The 19,428-nt window shown below is 38.6% G+C and overlaps 1 protein-coding gene across 1 annotated transcript in view; it reads right to left on the reverse strand.

Moving 5' to 3' along the window:
* Window positions 1-16,729, reverse strand: part of DYRK4 (dual specificity tyrosine phosphorylation regulated kinase 4) — a gene marked incomplete at both ends in the record, with an annotated part of 48,031 nt that extends 31,302 nt beyond the window's left edge. The window contains one exon of the mRNA XM_081059962.1: window positions 16,643-16,729. Coding sequence (XP_080916088.1) covers window positions 16,643-16,729 — 87 coding nt within the window. The remainder of the gene's footprint in view (window positions 1-16,642) is intronic.
* Window positions 16,730-19,428: the final 2,699 nt, after the last annotated feature.

Consider the following 19,428-nt stretch of genomic DNA (forward strand, 5'->3'; position numbering starts at 1 on the left):
TCACTCTGGTGCCTATGTAGGGCTAGTTAGAGCAGAAACCCAAGACGCATGGCCTCATCTTATTACCTTGGACAGAAGCTTGGATGTTCTCATCTGTAAAGTTTAGGGAAGAAAGCAAGTGGGCTCTCAGCAGGCATCAGGGCCACCTAGCCTTTTCAGAAAGGCTGCCCCTAGGCCATCTAGCCTTTTCAGAAAGGCACACCTCCATGAAACAACAACCCTCACAGGGTTGTTGTTGTTGTTTTTTATTTTCTCAGTTGGCTCCTCCTTGTCTCTTCCTCCTCTCCGTTAAAAAAAAAAAAAAAAAAATCCCCAAGTGCCTGATCAGTGGCAAATAAAGCTCAAGTTCTGCGATATGAAATCACAGCTTCCCCCTTACAGGCTCCATTATTCTTTCCCAGAGGCTAGAACAACTGAGAGTTCAAAACAAATGCATTAAAGCAGGGAGAGGGTGTAATGAGGGGATTCTCTAAAGAATACAAGTTCAATAATTAAGCCCAGCAGAGCACCTCAGAGATCTGGGACAAAGAGGGATGGACCCAAGTTCCTCACATCCGCAGCCGAGCAGTAAGCTACTATCGCTGCACAGACCTTCGGCAAAGTAGGGCATTTCTCCCGCTGCCTCTTACAGCTAAGATTCTGCCCCCAGAGCCCCTTGACTGTGTGTGAGGAAGCCCGTGATGCCAGGGGGAAGCAGCCTCCCGACGACACCCACAGCTAAGGCTGGACTCTGGAGGCCAGCCCCTTGGGAGGACCAGGTTTTCATCTCACCGATGCACGTCCTCCCTGGGGTCCTGCCCACCTGGTTACGCCCCTGGTGAAGGTGGAGGAAAGAGACCCTGGTCGTCCTTGGGACTTGAGGGAAGGGCAAAGCATAAGCCTATACAGCCAGATGCTTGGAGCCATTTTCTAATGCACTCAGTGACTGGCCTTGGGGGAGATACTCCCCCTGCTGGACCTCTGCACATGGAGCTTGGAAAATCGCGGTGCTAGAAGCCACCTCAGGGAACCTGTAGTTAACAGCTCTCATTTTACACATGGAGAAAGAGAAGCTAAGAAAGGATCCAAGTGACTGTTGAAGATAATAACTCAGCAGCTAGCCCGTGTCTCAAATCTATACTCCCTAGTGCCCTCTACTGTATCGCGCTGACATGAGATGATATCCTCTGACCTCTTGTGTTCTTCCATGAAACTGGGTGTGAAGAGATTATAAAGCACTTCCCCTCCAAAGGTCTCTAATTAGATATAAGATCGTGCTTCTATTATGACACGTGGATACAGTTGACAATAGATAGAAACACTCAGAAAGCAAGTGTTTATTCTAAATTAATTAAATAAATTAGACACTAATTTTCCTATAATAGAAAGTGGATGTATGCATCATGTAGAAGGACTAGAAGAGATGATTTGTAAGGCTCTGTTCCCACTGATTTAGATGTATTCTATGTGTTTGCGTGTTATTCCTTCTGCCCGAAATGCCCTTCCTTTACTTCACCATGCAGTATCCCTGTTTAACTCCACAGAGCATCATTCCCTTTGAGAGAATGTGAATTATGAGCCCTGTAGCTATGCCACTTGATGGACTGTAGCTGACTGGCACATCACTGAAGCGTGACATTGTGCCTAGGCATTAGCCAGTGGCTTAGGAAATTTCCTCTAGGCTCCCAGAGAACTTTGTATATGTATATATGGCTATGTATAATACCTTATACATACCTTTCTACCTTAGTGAGTGTCCTTGTCATGCCTTATTGTCCTTTGTCTATTTACATGTTTAAGTCCCCCACTAGACTGTGCATACTAAGCAAGGAGATGTATATTGTTTATTTTTGTATCCCAGCACCAAGGACAATGCTTGGCTCAAAGCAGGCTCTCAGTAAACACTTGTGGAATGATTTAAGAAAGAATTCATCAGTCAAAGGTCAATAGGATACAAAAAAAGTACACGGAGTTTGGAGTTAGACAAACAACTAGAATTCTGGCTCTGCTACTTGCTAGTTGTGTGACTTTGGCAAACCATTTACCCTTTCTTGGGCTTAGTTTCCTTTTCTGAAAACAAGATTAGTAACCTCACAGTAAAAAAAAAAATTACAAAATACACAAGGAAACAAGGTACCATGAGTAAGAACTAGCACAAACTATAGACACCAGAATAAGATAATCCCCTCAAAAAAGCCAAGTATTGGAATTATCGGGTAAAAATTACAAAGTAGTGATGCACAATACGCTTAAAGAAATAAAAGAGACTAAAAAATAAGTGTAAGACACTACGCAAATGACCAGATTTTAAAATGAACAAGTTAGAACTTTGAAAAACAAAAAATACATAAAAACTGAAACTTTAAAGTCAATGAATAGGCTTACTGAAAAATTATACATAGCCAAAGAAAGAATTAGTGAACTGGAGGAGAAAAATTTGAAGAAATTATCCAGCAAGCAGCACAGAAAGGTAAAGAGATGAAAAATATGTTCAGAGATTAGAAACATGGTAGGCAAAGTGGACTCTAACGTACATCTTATTAGAGTTTCAGAAGGAGAGAAAGAATATGGCAGACATAAACACAAAATGGCTGAGAATTTTTTGGGACTGATGAAAGACAAAATTACAAAACTTTTAGCAGACATATCTGTAAAGTTATGAACCACTTAATGACAGGGATATGCTCTGAGAAATGTATCGTTAGGTGATTTCATTGTTGTGTGAACATTGTAGAGTGCACTTACCCAAACCTAGATGGTGTAGCCTAACACACACCTGAGCTATATGGGCTAGCCAATTGCTGCTCCTAGGCTACAAGCCTGTACAGGATGTTACTGTCAAAACAACACTAGATTAAATCAAGCATTAAAAAAAAAAGATGCAATCAAGAGATGTGGTAAGATGTAACTAAGATGTATGAGGCTGCTGCTGGCATAACATGGCATTCTCAAACATTTTTTTATAAGTAGAAACAGTATACTCTAAAATAATTATAAAAAGCATAGTAAATACATAAACCTGTAGCATAGTAATTTATTATCCTTATCAATATTATGTAACATACATGATTGCATTGCTATATTTTTATACTACTGTCAGCACACCAGGTTTGTTTATACCAGAATCACCACAAACATGTGAGTAATGCATTATGCTGTGACATTCCAATAGCTATGATGTCACTAGGGAATAGGAAGTTTTCAGCTTCATTACAATCTTATGGGACCACCAATATATACCTGTATATACAGTCTGTGGTTGACTGAAATATTGTTATGTGGTATATGACTGTATCTTTATGATTTTAGAGGAGAGAATGATTTCTTAAACAAGACAAAAAGTACATATCATAAATGTATCTAGTTTTAATTAAGTACTTCTGTTTATCTAAAGACAATATACAGCCACAATTATAGGAAGATTATAAGCTACAAAATTATTATACAAAGCCAATTGCTTTCCTATATATCAGCAATGAACAATTAGAATTTGAAATAAAAAATGCACTGTTTACATTAGCGTCCCCCACCAATCAGAATACTTAGGTGTAAGTCTAAGAAAATATGTACAAAATATATATGTAAGAAAAATTATGACACTTTAATGAAAGAAATCACAGAAGATCTAAATAAATAAAGAGATTTTCCATGTTCATGGATAGGAAGACTATCATTAAGACGTTAGTTCTCACTGAAAACTCTTAAGACATTGATGAAAAAAATTGAAGAAAACAAAAAACAAATGGAAGGATATTCTATACTCATGGATTAGAAGAATTAATATTGTTTAAATGTCCATTCTGGAGCATTTGAGATCTTGCTCCCCAGCATATGTCGTCAGTTTGGCTCAAATAAACTCTTATAAAAATTCTCTAAAACAAAAAAAATATATAAGTCCATATTACCTAAAGCAATCTTAAGATTCAGTGCAGCCCCTATCACAACCCCAATGGCATTTTTCACATAAATAAAACAATCCTAAAATTTGTCTGGAATCACAAAAGATTCCAAACAACCAAAGCACTCTTGAGAAAGAACAAAGCTGGCGCTCACAAGGGAAGGGACACAGGAGACTTTTCTTGTACTGTGTGTTGTTCCTTATGACTTTACCCATAAACTTAAATATTCTTTTACATATTCTCAACATTTGATAATCAAAACATTTTTTAAAAAAGCATCAATATATTAGAGAATAAAATCAGAATCCTGATTTCAGCTTTTATTAGCAGAATTAGGTAATTTGCTTACTCTCCTAGAGTCTCAATTTCCTCCTCTGTAAAATGGGGCTGATGACTACCTTAATATTGTTGACAGGAACAAATATAAAAAGCTAAAAATATATGGGGTGGGGGTTGTATGTCTAACATCTCATCTCCACTTCCAATGTGAAACAGATAGACTCCATTTGTCATGGCCTGAGGAAGCTTTCAAGAGAAGTTATCTATTCTCTGATTAATTCTGGGACTCAGAGATGCTCCCCCATGCTTCTTGCTTCACATCCTGGTCATGGCAATTGAAGGTAAACTCAACTCTTTGTTCTCCTCTCTCTCCAAATTGAGAGCACCAGTGGGAATACAGAAAAAGGAAATGGCACTTCCTATGTAGGTCTCAGAAGGAAGAGTGGGGCCCTAGGAGAGAATGGGAAAAAGTATGTAAGCGGTCTCCCTCAAACCCCGAAAGTACCCTAATGTAGATATATTGTATTATATGCCCATTTTCCATTGAGCCACCAACTCTAGAATAGCTGCTTATGATTATAGTTTAAATGTTTTAATGTTTAGTTATGTGACCATTTAAGTTCTTCTAGTCTGAGCCTGCAATTTGCATTTAAAAGGTGAATTCATTACCATAAATAATAGCGCACCACACTAAAAACCTACGCAAAATGGCAATTGGAATCACTGTTCTTTGTTCTCTCTTCAGTTATAATTGGCTATGAATTCGATTCCTTTGCAATACCAAATGGTCGGATTGTTTGTTTTTCTGATGGAGTAAGGATGAGATCCAGAATGCGACAGAATGAATGGCTCTCAGATACCTTCTTCTACTCTGGGAGACATACATAAGCCTGTCACCTACAGGAATCCCCTTTCTGTTAAATGGACAGAAGGGAGGAAGGTAAAAGCAGTCAATATTTATCGGGCTTCCAACAGCTGCCAGGCAGTAAGCCTATGTTCTCTTATCTTATTTAATCCCACTGGATTCTGGGAATGTAGGAATAACTTTTCCAGTTTCACAACCAGCCAACAGTTAGAGAGATTTAGTAATCTAACCAGGGTCTCAGACTGGTGTTTAAATGGTCATCTGTCCCCACGTGATAGGAAGGAACTCTTTTTGGAATTTTTAAGAGTTTATTTGAGCCAAACTGACAACATATGCCATGGAGCAAGATCTCAAATGCTCCGGAGAATAACAGGCTTTTTTGCAGCTTATTTTATGCATTTGAAATTAAGGAGGGAATATAGGAACTTTACATGGAGGTGGGAGAAAGCTTGACGGAGACCAGATTACAAAATAGTTAATAAGAAATAAACTTTAAAAAAAATGTCTGTGACCCCTAGAAATTCTGACTTCAGTGGTCTTTAAAACCTCCCCGAGGTGATTGTAAATATCCAACAACCAAGGCTGAGAACCACTAGTCTAGTTCAATCTGAACTCTTGACACCTGAGGAAAATGGGAGCTGTCATTACCCTTTTCAGCATGTAACTGCACTATCCGGTCTTTCGACAAAGAATCCCAATTTTAAGCGTCATGAGTTTTGTTTTGTTTTCTTTTTTTTTCTTTTGGTCTTGGTCTGTTCTGCTCTCCACTGTATCCCCAGCACTTAGAACAATACTTGAATGAAATGAGTAGGCACTCAATAAATATTTGTAGAGGGAACAAATGAATATACACTTTCCTGACTTTTATTCCACAAATACACATCAAGTGCTAATCTGTGCTGGGTACTGTCCTGGGTTCTGGGGATTCAGCACTGAAGCAGACCAAAAATATTTCTGCTGTTATGCAGCTTCCATTCGAGAGCAGCACTCTCCTGTAGAAATATAAAGTGAACCACACGTGTAATTTAAATGTTTCTGGTAGCTACCTTAAAAAAGTAAAAAGAAACAGGTGAAATTAATTTTAACAATATATTTAATGCAATATATTCAAAATACTATATTAACATGTAATCAATATAAAATGATTTTTATGTTATTGAGGTATTAATTAACATACTACAAAGTTGACCAATTATAAAAAATTAACAAGTTACTTTAATTTTTTTTTTTTGCACCGAGTATTTAAAATCTGGTGTGTATTTTTCACTTACAGCACACCTCCATTTGGACTAGCCCCATGTAGGGGGTTCATAGCCTCATGTCGCCAGTGGCTGCCATATTGGACATTGCAGTTCTAGAGGGGGAGGCAGACAGCAAACAAGCAAACAAGCACATATATAGTACAGTTAGAAAGGGTGGCGAGGGAAGTCCTGTCTAAAGGGGGTGATATTCAGCAACTGAATCACTTAAAGGACAGAAGAGAAAGAACAGAACAAGTACTTAATCTTCCAGTATCTGGAAAATAGAAAATGTGTCTTAAGCAAGCTTTTGGATATACTTTGTAGTACCTGCTCATCAACTGTCAGGGAAATTGTAAAGTAACATCCTAAGTTAACAGAGCCCTCTCCCCAGGCCTCTTCCACATCCCTCTCCGGGAGGACTGAACCTGAGACTCTGCAGTGAGCTCCTCCAGTCCCAGAAGCGGGCTGGGAGGCAACACTGGTTTCTTTCAATAGACTTGCAGAAGAGCCAGACATCCTCCAACTTACTAGCTGATATAAGTGAGGTCCAGAAGACAGTATGTTCCTTCTGCCAGCAGTTAGGATAAACTATAACACGAAAGCATTTTCCTGAAGGGCAGAAAGATCCTGTGTAATTGAGAGCCACTATGAGAGTTCAACGACCCTTGCCAGCTAAGCTGAAAGGATGAGGACTCTCCATAAACACCAAAGATAAAGGTCTCTCTATGGTACATGGATCTCTAATATTTTACCATGTTTTAATCAAATGAATGTGGGCATTTTAAAAAGAATCATATGTTACTATATACTATATATTATTATATTAATATAACCATGCATTACTGTTACAAATATTATTAATCATATATTACTTAATACTATATTAAGACCTGTTTTTTATTTAAATTAAAGTTTATTGGGGTGACGGTGGTTAGTAAAGTTACATAGGTTTCAGGTGTACAATTCTGTAATAATACATCATCTATATATCACATTGTGTTCACCACCCGGAGTCAGTTCTCCTTCCATATATTAGACCCCGTTTACCCTCTTCTACCATCCCCCTACCCCTTTACCCTCTGGTAACCACTAACCTATTATCTATAAGACCTGTTGTCTTCAAGCTAGGTGAAATAGATTATTAAAATTGACATTTTACAGGCGTCATCAAAATGGTGCATGAGGTGAGCCTCTGTAAAGCTCTCCTGGAATTTACAACTAATTGAACAACAATAACTCCACAAAGGACTCCCTGCACAGCAGACAGGCAAGACGAAGAGGCCCACTACTGAATTCACCTCCAGGTGGGCAAATCGCGCGAGTGGGGGGGAAAAGGGAAGGGAGAAGTACAGAGACAGAGCCCCGCAGGCACAGGACGCAGACCTAGCTCAGTGCTCCGAGCTCGCTGTATCCCGGAGCTACCGCACCTGCGGGAGAGGGAAGAACTCGGACTACTAGGGCTCCGCTTATGGACCACAGGGCTGAGGGGGCAGCATATAACACGGCTGAACACAACACTCACGGCAGAGACCTTGGAGCAAAGACTGAGGGAAGAAGGCTGAAAACAGTGGTTTAAGCCCTCACTGCCGAGCAGAGAACAGAAGCCTTAGTCCCTGAGACTAGCCTACCCCTCCTTACCCTCCCAGAGCTCTTCCCACCTCCACCAGCCCGGTGATAGAAGAGGAACAGTAGCAGTGTCAGATCAAAAGAACAGAATATTTGCTGTTCTGAGAACTGTGGACCGCAGACACAGATTCGCAGCCCAACTAGTTCCAGCAAAGGGAAGGGAGCTGTGGAAGCAGGACCGGCTGTGGTGGTGGTCGCCGCCATTGCTCTGGTCCACCTCTCACAACTCACTACGCCCCGGCCCCACCTATCTGGGCAGATCCCTGCAGGAGTAAACAGAACTGTTGAAACACACAGGCTCTGAATCTGGTGCAGAAAGAGCTTTCGAACTTCAAAAGCTCTCTGCATACCCACACGGACAGTGCACCCTGTGACCCAGGCAAACTATTAACAGAGGAGAAGCCCATCTCCCACGGAATCCCCTCATTGTGTGAGAAGCTGGAATAATGCAGAGAAAACAGCACTACCGTGTGAGAGAGAAAAAAAAGGCTGCAGTCAGAAAGAAAATAAAACATTCTACCAACAAGTACTGGAAAACAAATGAAAGACCTGTTCCTAACAACCTGTTGCAGAAGCCACTCCTGTAGATGTCTAGGAAGAGAAATAATAAATCAGTAATTGCCATGAATAACCAAGGCAACAAGACAGCTCAGAAAGAAAGTGAAAAGTCTCCAGAAAAGGAACTTAAAGATATGGAAATATGTAACTTAAGTGATAGAGAATTCAAGATTGCAGTTCTGAAAAAACTCAACGAGATGCAAGAAAAAACAGAAAGGCAATTTAATGAACTCAGAAACACAATCAAAGAACAACATGAGCATTTTACAAAAGAGATTGAAATTTAAAAAAAAAACACACGCAAATAGAATTTCTGGAGATTAAGAACTCAATAGAAGGATTAAGAATGAAATAACCAGTTTAAGTAGTAGAGTTGACCATGGAGGAAAGAATCAGTGACATCGAAGATAGAAACCTGGAAATTACACACATGGAAGAAGAAAAAGACTTGAGACTTAAAAGAAATGAAAGAACTCTACAAGAACTTTCTGACTCCATCAGAAAGAGCAATATAAAAATAATGGGCATACCAGAAGGAGAAGAAAGAGAGAAGGGAACAGAGAATATATTCAAACAAATTGTTGATGAGAACTTCCCAAACTTGTGGACAGAACTGGATCCTCGAATCGAAGAAGCAAATAGAACACCTAATTACCTCAATCCCAACATGCCTTCTCCAAGGACATTGAAAGACAAAATCAACGACAAAGAAAGAATCCTCAAGGCAGCCAGGGAAAAGAAGACAATAACGTACAAAGGAAAGTCCATCAGATTATCATCAGATTTTTCAGCAGAAACTCTACAAGCCAGGAGGGAGTGGAACCAAATATTCAAACTGTTCAAAGAGAGAAATTATGAGCCAAGAATAATATATCCAGCAAAGATATCCTTTAGATATGAAGGAGGAATAAAGACCTTTCCAGACATGCAGAAGCTGAGGGAATTTTCTAATACCTGACCTGCACTACAAGAAATACTAAAGGAGGCTATTCGACCACCAACGGGGACAATTTGTGGCAACCAAAACATAAAAAGGGGGAAAGTAAAGGCCTGAACCAGAATATGAGAATGGAGAAAGTAAGCGTACTGAAGAAAATGAAATACTCTAAATATCAAACTTTCTTTTACATAAACTTAAGGGTAACCACTCAAAAAAAAAAATCCAGAACTGAAATATATACTGTAATAAAAGAAGAAACAGAGGGAAACATCATAGAATACCACCACACAGAAATAATGGACAACAACAAAAAGGAAAAGAAACAATGGAAACGCAGCCTAACCAGAAAACTAAAGATAGAATGACAGGAAATCCTCACATATCAATAATCACCCTAAATGTAAATGGACTGAACTCACCAATAAAAAGGCACAGAGTAGCAGATTGGATCAAAAAACTAAACCCAACCATATGCTGTCTCCAAGAGAAACATCTCAGCTACAAGGACAAGCATAGACTCAAAGTGAAAGGGTGGAAATTGACACTCCAAGCAAATGGTATCCAGAGAAAATCAAGTGTAGCCATAATGATATCAGATGAAACAGACTTCAGGGTGAAAAAGATAACAAGAGACAAAGATGGACATTTCATAATGGTAAAGGGGACTATACAACAAGAAGACATAACAGTCATCAATATTTACTCCCCCAATCAGGGAGCACCGAAATATAGCAAGCAACTACTAACAGAACTAAAGGGAGAAATTGACCAAAACACAATTATACTAGGGGACTTAAATACATCATTGATACATACAGCTATGGATAGATCATCCAAACAGAAAATAAATAACGAAATATCAGCCCTAAATGACACATTAGATGAAATGGACATAATTGACATACATAGAGCACTTCATCCTAAAACATCAGACTATACATTCTTTTCGAGTGTACGTGGAACATTCTCAAGGATAGACCATATATTGGGACATAAAATGAGCCTCAGCAAATTTAAGCAGATTGAAATCATACCAACCATATTCTCTGATCACGAGGCTGTGAAATTGGATATCAACTGCAAAAAGAAAGCAGGAAAAAACACAAATACGTGGAGATTAAACCACATACTTTTAAAGAATGACTGGGTCAAAGAAGAAATTAGAGGAGAGATCAAAAGATACATAGAAACAAATGACAATGAAAATACATCCTACCAAAATTTTTGGGATACAGCGAAAGCAGTTTTACGAGGGAAATTTATATCATTACAGGCCTATCTCAAGAAACAAGATAAATCCCAAATAAATAACCTCATGTTACACCTCAAAGAACTAGAAAAAGAAGAACAAGTGAAACCCAAGGTCAGCAGAAGAAAGGAAATAACAAAAATCAGAGCAGAGCTTAATGAAATAGAGAACAAAAAGACAATAGAAAAAATTAATGTGACAAAGAGCTGGTTCTTTGAAAAGATTAACAAAATTGACAAACCCTTGGCTAGACTCACTAAGATAAGAAGAGAGAAGACACTAATTAAGAAAATCAGAAATGAAAAAGGGTAAGTTATCACGGACACCAGAGAAATACAAAGGATCATCCAAGAATACTATGAAGGACTATCTGCCACCAAATTCAATAATCTAGAAGAAATGGACAAGTTCTTAGAAACATATAGCCTTCCAAGGCTGAACCATGAAGAACTGGAAAATCTAAACAGACCGATCACCAGTAACAAAATTGAATCAGTCATCCAAAACCTGCCCTAAAACAAAAGTCCGGGACCAGATGGCTTCACTAGTGAATTCTACCAAACCTTCAAAGAGGATCTAATACTAATCCTGCTCAAACTCTTCCAAAAAATTGAAGAAGAGATAGTACTCCCTAACTCATTTTATGAGGCCAACATTACTCTGATACCAAAATCTGGTAAGGACAACACAGAAAAAGAAAACTACAGACCCATATCTCTGATGAATACTGATGCAAAAATCCTAAACAAAATTCTAGCAAATCGAATACAATAATGCATTAAAAAGATTATTCACCACGACCAAGTGGGGTTCATCCCCGGGGCACAAGGATGATTCAACATTCGCAAATCCATCAATGTGATACATCACATAAACAAAATAAAGGCCAAAAATCATATGATTATATCAATTGATGCAGAAAAAGCATTTGACAAGATACAACATCCACTTATGATTAAAACACTTAATAAAATAGGTATAGAAGGAAAATACCTTAACATAATGAAGGCCATTTATGACAAGCCCTCAGCTAATCTCATAATTAATGGTGAAAAACTGAAGCCCTTTGCTCTACGTTCAGGAACACGACAGGGCTGTCCCCTATCACCTCTGCTTTTCAACATAGTGTTGGAAGTCCTTGCCAGAGCAATCAGGCAAGAGAAAGAAATAAAAGGCATCCAAATTGAGAATGAAGAGTTAAAATATCACTCTTTGCAGATGACATGGTGCTATATATAGAAAACCCTACAGACTCCACCAAAAACCTATTAGAAACAATAAACGAATACAGTAAAGGTGCTGGCTACAAAATCAACGTACAAAAGTCCATTGCATTCCTATATACTAACAATGAAATCTCAGAAAAAGAAATACAAAAAACAATTCCCTTTGCAATTGCAGCAAAAAGAATAAAATACCTAGGAATAAACTTAACCAAGGATGTGAAGGCCCAATATGCTGAAAACTATGTGACATTTTTGAAAGAAATTGAAGAAGACACAAAGAAATGGAAAGACATTCCGTGCTCATGGATTGGAAGAATTAACATAGTTAAAATGGCCATATTACCCAAAGCAATATACAGATTTAATGCGATCCCCATCAAAATCCCAATGGCATTTTTTAAAGAAATAGAACAAAAAGTCATCAGATTTGTATGGAAACACAAAAGACCCCAAATACCCAAAGCAATCCTAAGAAAAAGGAACAATGCTGGAGGTATCACACTCCCTGACTTCAGCTTGTACAACAGCACAACAATAATCAAAACAGCAGGGTATTGGCAGAAAAACAGACACATAGACCAATGAAATAGAATTGAGAAACCAGAAATAAACCACATAAATATGGACAGATGATTTTTGACAAAGAAGCTAAAAACATACAGTGGAGAAAAGACAGCCTCTTCAATAAATGGTGCTGGCAGAATTGGATAGCTACGTGCAAAAGAATGAAACTGGACTGCTATCTGTCACCATGTACCAAAATTAATTCAAAATGGATCAAAGACTTAAGCATAAGACCTGACACAATAAACCGCATTGAAGAAAACATAGGTACTAAACTTATGGACCTTGGGTTCAAAGAGCATTTTATGAATTTGACTCCAAAGGCAATGGAAGTATAAGCTAAAATAAATGAATGGGACTATATGAAACTTAAAAGCTTCTGCACAGCAAAAGAAACCATCGACAAAATAAACAGGCAACCTACTGAATGGGAGAAGATTTTTGCAAACAGTGCCTCCGATAAGGGGCTAATATCCAAGATATACAAGGAACTCATGAAACTCAACAACAAAAAACCAAACAACCCAATTGAAAAATGGGCAGAGGACCTGAAGAGACATTTCTCCAAAGAGAACATACAAATGGCAAATAGACGCATGAAAAAATGCTCAACATCGCTAATCATCAGAGAAATGCAAATAAAACCCACAATGAGATATCACCTCCCCCCAGTCAGAATGGCTATCATCAACAAGACAAATAGTAACAAGTGTTGGAGAGGCTATGGAGAAAAAGGAACCCTCATACACTGTTGGTGGGAATGCAGACTGGTGCAGCCGCTATGGAAAGCAGTTTGGAGGATCCTCAAAAAATTACGAATAGAATTACCATATGACCTAGCAATCCCTCTCCTGGGTATCTACCTAAAAAATCTGAAAACATTTATACATAAAGACACTTGTGCTCCAGTGTTCATTGCAGCTTTGTTTATGGTGGCCAAGGCATGGAAACAACCAAAATGTCCTTCGATAGATGAGTGGATAAAGAAGTTGTGGTACATATACACAATGGAATACTAATCGGCGGTAAGAAAAGATGATATAGGAACATTTGTGACAACATGGATGGATCTTGAGAGTATAGTGCTAAGTGAAATAAGTCAGACAGAAAACGCAGAGAACCACATGATTTCACTGATATGTGGTATATAAACCAAAAAGAACAAAAGAACAAAACAAACAAATGAGAAACAAAAACTCATAGACACAGACAATAGTTTAGTGGTTACCAGAGGATAAGGGGGGTGGGGGACAGAGATGAGGGTAAGGTGGATCAAATATATGGTGATGGAAGAAGAACTGACTCTGGGTGGTGAACACACAATGGGATTTATAGATGATGTAATATAGAATTGTACACCTGAAATCTATGTAAATTTACTAACAATTGTCACCCAATAAATTTACAAGAAATGAAAAAATGAAAAAAATAAAGGTGATTACCCTTGATAAAAAAAAAAGATATTTTAAACCCCTCCCAGCTGAAATACTACCAAGATCCATATAGAAAATATTTAAATACTTATTATTATAAACACTATATAACATATTAAATATCATGAAATAAACATACATTTTTATTAATTTATTTAAACATCTAAAATAATTTTTTCAACACCTGCTTGGGGAAGTTGATATGCTGAGATCCATAGCTTTCTCATCTTCAGTAGTTTTTTAGGTGAAGGGATTATAATTCATTCTTTTCATCCTCCAATTAATACAACTATCCAGTGAAACCCAAGATTTCATGTACTGAGAACAGTTACTGACTTGTTTGCCGATCCTTAGTTAAGCCTATCCAATTTAATTAAATGAGAAGTTCATTGGGAGAAAATATTAATAATCAGATGGTGAAAAGACATTTATTTAGGGCCCATCAGAATAACTACCAGTGTAAAGACAATAGTTACAAGTTTAAGTAATATTTTAAAATGATATTGTCAATTTGCCAGCAGTTATCATAAAATACAACATAAATGAATTTATCTTCAGTGTACCTTTTAGTTTTATTTTTGGTCATTCCTGTCTCTGTAATTGCAGCAGAATTTGCTTCTTAAGATTAATATAAGTAAGGAATTATATATGACAACAGAGTTGACATTGCTCAGCAAAGAGGCATGGAATAGAGTGGTTAACAATATGGGTTTGCCTCATACACAGTTAGTGGGAACGTGAATTAGTGCAGTCACTATGGAAAACAGTACGGAGGTTCCTCAAAAAGTTAAGAATAGAGCTACCATATGATCTAGCAATATCTCTTCTGAACATTTACCTGAAAAACATGAAAACACTTATTTGTGTAAAAAAAAATATATATAATATATATTTATATATAAAATATATAAAAGAGCTCTCTCTCTCTCTCTCTCTCTCTCTCTCTCTCTATATATATATATATATATATATATATATATATATATGTATCCCTATGTTTATTGCTGCATTATTTATATCTAATTGCCAAGGCATGGAAACAACCTAAGTGTTCATGGATGGATGACTGGATATAGAAGTTGTGGTAAATATATACAGTGGAATACTACTCTGCCATAAAAAGATGAAATATTGCCATTTGTGACAATATGGATGCATCTTGAAATTATTATGCTAAGTGAAATAGCCAGACAGAAAAGGACAAGAATCATATGATTTCACTTATGTGTACTATAAAACAAAAAGTAACAAACAAGTGAAACAAACAAGAACAAATTCATAGATATAGACAACAGAATGGTGGTTACTAGAGGGAATTAAAGGACAGACAGAGTGCAAAGCAGGTAAAGGGGGTCAAACATGTGGAAGCGAAAGGAAACTAGATTTCAGGTGGTCAGCATGCAATAGAGTACATATATGTCAAATTGTAGTCTTGGGCACCTGAAAATTATATAATGTTATTAACCGATGTTACCCTAATAAACTTAATATTAACTAAAGAAAAAAAGAATATGGGTTTGAATTCTGTCCTTCACTCACTGGTTTATGTCCATGAATAATTAACTTCACTTGAATCTCAGTTTCCTCGTCTATAAAATGGTGGTAATGATAGTACTTGCCTCTAAGGTTTATCTAAGCACTCAATAAATATGAGCTCAAGCAGCTAAAAAAAATGAAAATTGCAAAACTTGTGATGATTTTGCTAAATAAAATCATGATCAAGACCACTCTGTATCCACAGTATTTAAAAATTTGAATTAACAGAATATTGTGTTTATTATATTATCATGTTTTGCTGTAGGATTTACTATTACAAATATTTTATATTAATTTTGTTTTATTAAAATAAATATTTTAGGTATTAGTAAATTTTTGTACCTATGAGTTGCAAAATAAATGTTTTTGTTGTATATGGCGATGGTAGAAGTAGGGGTGGGGAACAATGGACTTTGCATTAGGGTCCATTTTAAGAGTTATAACCCCGAGGGGAAGAATGCTAGAGTTAAATCAGGAAGACTGCTTGGAGGAAGTGACCCAAGAGTCATAATTTTAAGGATGTGGTATGTGATCCGCAGTAGGGAGAATTTTCACCAGGCCTTTGGTAGGCGGCTAACCTCTGGCTCTCCCAAACAATGATGCACACAACATTCAGAAAGCCCAACCTGAATGCTCTGGGCTAAAGTTTGCTGCAAGATTTTCACAACAAAGATCTCAAAAAATATGATCTTTTGAGTAAGTTGCGTAATTCAAACTTAGGGCATTAGATTAACAAGTACACCTGATTTAGAAGTTGATCTTATAGAATGTGATCACAAAGTTACCACATCACAATATTATCTTTAGTGCTGTGGGAATTCACTAGTTTTTATGACAGAGTAAAAAGAAAGATACTATGTCTGTGTTAGAAATAAAACAGACGTTTTCTGGAAATGTTCTTGCATACTTGTTCAGAAGCATTCCAGGACACTTCTGGTACCAGGAATACAGAGCGGAATAAAAGATACTGTGGAACAGATACTAGCCCAGGGTCCCCGCAAATACAAGTCACCTGTCTGATTAAGGCCTGGCAGTTCTGAAGTTCATAAAACTACACTCTGGCCCTCCAATCAATTTCCCCGCCAAGCTCTCCCAGCCCTTGCTCTGCCAACTAGCTTAGTCCTCTCACACCTTCCTTGCTCTCATCCTGTTGTCAAAGGTACCTGGGGCACAATAATCGCCACTGGGTCCTCAAGTCTTCAGGATGATACCATTCTCTTCCACAAATGAAATTCCAGGATCCTTACCTTCAAAAAGGTGAGATTTTGTTTCCCCTCTGTTTTCAAATTCGGAAAGGATGTCAAACTGCATTTCCTTGGCTTTTTAGCATCCATTTTAATCCTGCAGGAGAGACAGTAAAAACTAAATTGGCAGGAGAAGGAAAATATAAGTAATGACCCCACACTCAGGGATATAAACAACATAGGGCAGGCTCGGAGGAGAAAAGGTGGCAGGCTTCAAAACAGTGGCTGAATCGCTGCTGCTCCTTTTGTTTCCTTTCTGGTGGCCAATGAAGTGAGGAGAGGGGCTCCCATCTTGGTATTAGACCTCATGTGCCGAGGGCAGAGTGAGACAGGAAGCAAAGAAGGAAGATGGGCTAATGTAGTGGTTTGCAGTTTAGGATACCAATTGAAAAGACCCATTTCCCCAAGCTAACTGCAAAGGTAAACCATTCTCTTGCCACAAACACCTTTGGCCCTCAAACATAGATCTATTATTGGTTACTCAGTAGCATAATGCCTATAGAAAAAGAAAAGGGGGACAAGTGGTAGAAATGCTGCCATGCATCTCATTTGGCCATTTTTGTACCTTCTTCATTCAGAGCACAGTTCTACAAATAATTAACTCATTGCAAGATGAAAAGATAACTCACATATGTGTATGCAATCTAGTTAATGTGGTGACTTATGTAAGTGGAAGGTAGAGTCCTGTAGGTATACTCCTGTTACATTAGCAGACCACCACGGAAACTCCACTTTGAGTCTCTTGGAAGTCCCTTTTCAGCCCCTATCACTAGAAAGAACCAAGGAAATTAAGAATACATGAAATAGGGACAGAATAGGAACCAATGCAAATGTTATCATGACTTTTAACAATCACTCCATTGGTAGGTTCTTGCAGACACTATAATAAGTAGTGACAGCATCACAATTTTGAAGTTATTCATAGGATTGGAGACAAGTCACACCAATAATTATTGCAGCATAAGGTTGAAACATCAGACATTACTATATATAATGACAAGTTGAAAAATATTACACATACATTTCTCGTCAAGATGGTGGAGTAGGTGAATGCTGTGCTCGCCTTCTCTCAGGACCACATCAAAATTACAACTAAACTACAGAACAACCATTGCTGAGAACAACCAACCTGGTCTAGCTGAACAGAAATCTAAAGACATACAGAAGAAGACATCGCTAGACTGGTAGGAGGGGCAGAGATGTAGAACAGGCTGGTCTCACACCCATGTATGACGATAAAAATCAGGAGGGATATCTTAACTGCAGAGGTCCCTTCCCAAAAGAGCGAGAGATCCCAGACCCACACCAGGCTCCCGAGCCTAGGGTTCCAGTGCTGAGAAGAGAAGTCCCCATAACTTCTGGCTGTGAAAGCCCGTGTGGATTGTGGCTGGGTGAGATAGAGGGCACCTAGAGTCCCAGGTGATCCTCTTAAAGGGCCCGCACACAGACTTACTCGCTAATGGACTCTCTTGCTCTGAGCTCCAGCACAGGGGAAGCAGGTCAAAAGGTGCCAGGGATGTACATGAAGAAACTGAATTGTCTGGCTTCCAGGGTGAGGGGCAGAGGCACAAGTTTCTCCCAGACAAAAGTGCTGGCAGAATCTATCATTTCGTTGTTGAGCCCTCCCCACTCCGGGCCTGCAGATGGCAGGCAGCCACCGTATCTGAGTCACCATCAGCCTGGCTAACACCATTCATCCTGCTCTGGTAATTCACTGAGACACTGCCCCACCCCAGTTTTGGACCCACCCAAGTCGATTCCAGTGTCTTTTCCATACAAATGGCCTTTCTTATTCATGCTACAAACTTTCCTAAAATCTCTCCAAGGTTCACAAAACCCAAACAAGCAGCATCTGGCTTTGGTGTGTACTGTACCTCTTGCTAAGCAGCCCCAAGTGGGGCACTAGTGGCAGTGGGCCTTGGTTCATGGTTTGACCTCTTTGTGGCTCATGACAGATGGCCCTGGGCAGGGCACAGGCCACAGCGGAACTTGGCCTGTGGAAGGGCCCCTCCCAAAGGGGCTCTAGGGCTGGTACACCTGATTTTCAGGTTCAAACTTCGCTGGAGCATCACCTGGCCGCCTCAAAGGACAACACACTCAAAGAGCACACTGGGCAGGAACCAGAGCCCAGCTAAAGCAAATCTTGCTCCATAGGGTCAGTCCCTGCACAACTGTTCCTCCACTGTAGTCACAGCCAATCAGCCCAAAGGACAATCCTTCCTACCAATGTGCAAAAAGCAACCAAGCCTCAAATATAACAGGAGAGCACAAACAACCCATACAAGGGACACACCTGCAGCTCAGGTAACCAAGGAGACTGCACCACTGGGCCCCATAGCACACCTACTGCAATAGGTCACTTTACTAAGAATGGGAAACATAGCAGCCCTACTTAATACATAGAAATAAAAATAGGGAGGCAGTCAAAATGGGGACACAAAGAAACATGTCCCAAATTAAAAAACAGAACAAAGCTCCAGAAAAAGAATTAAACAAAATGAAGACAAGAAATCTACCAGATGCAGAGTTTCAAACACGGTTATAAGGATGCTCAGAGATCTCAGGGAGAACTTCAACAAAGAGACGGGAAACATAAAAATGGAGATAGAAAACATAAAAAAGAACCACTCAGAAATGAAGGATACGGTAACTGAAATGATGAATACATTGGAGGGAATCAACAGTAGATGAGATGAAGCAGAGGATCTAATCAGTGATTTAGAAGATAAGGTAGTATGACACACCCAATCAGAACAACAAAAAGAAGAAAGAATCCAAAAAATTGAGGA

The sequence above is a fragment of the Rhinolophus hipposideros genome (assembly GCF_964194185.1).
Source record: "Rhinolophus hipposideros genome assembly, chromosome: 9".
Taxonomy (NCBI): Eukaryota; Metazoa; Chordata; class Mammalia; order Chiroptera; family Rhinolophidae; genus Rhinolophus; species Rhinolophus hipposideros.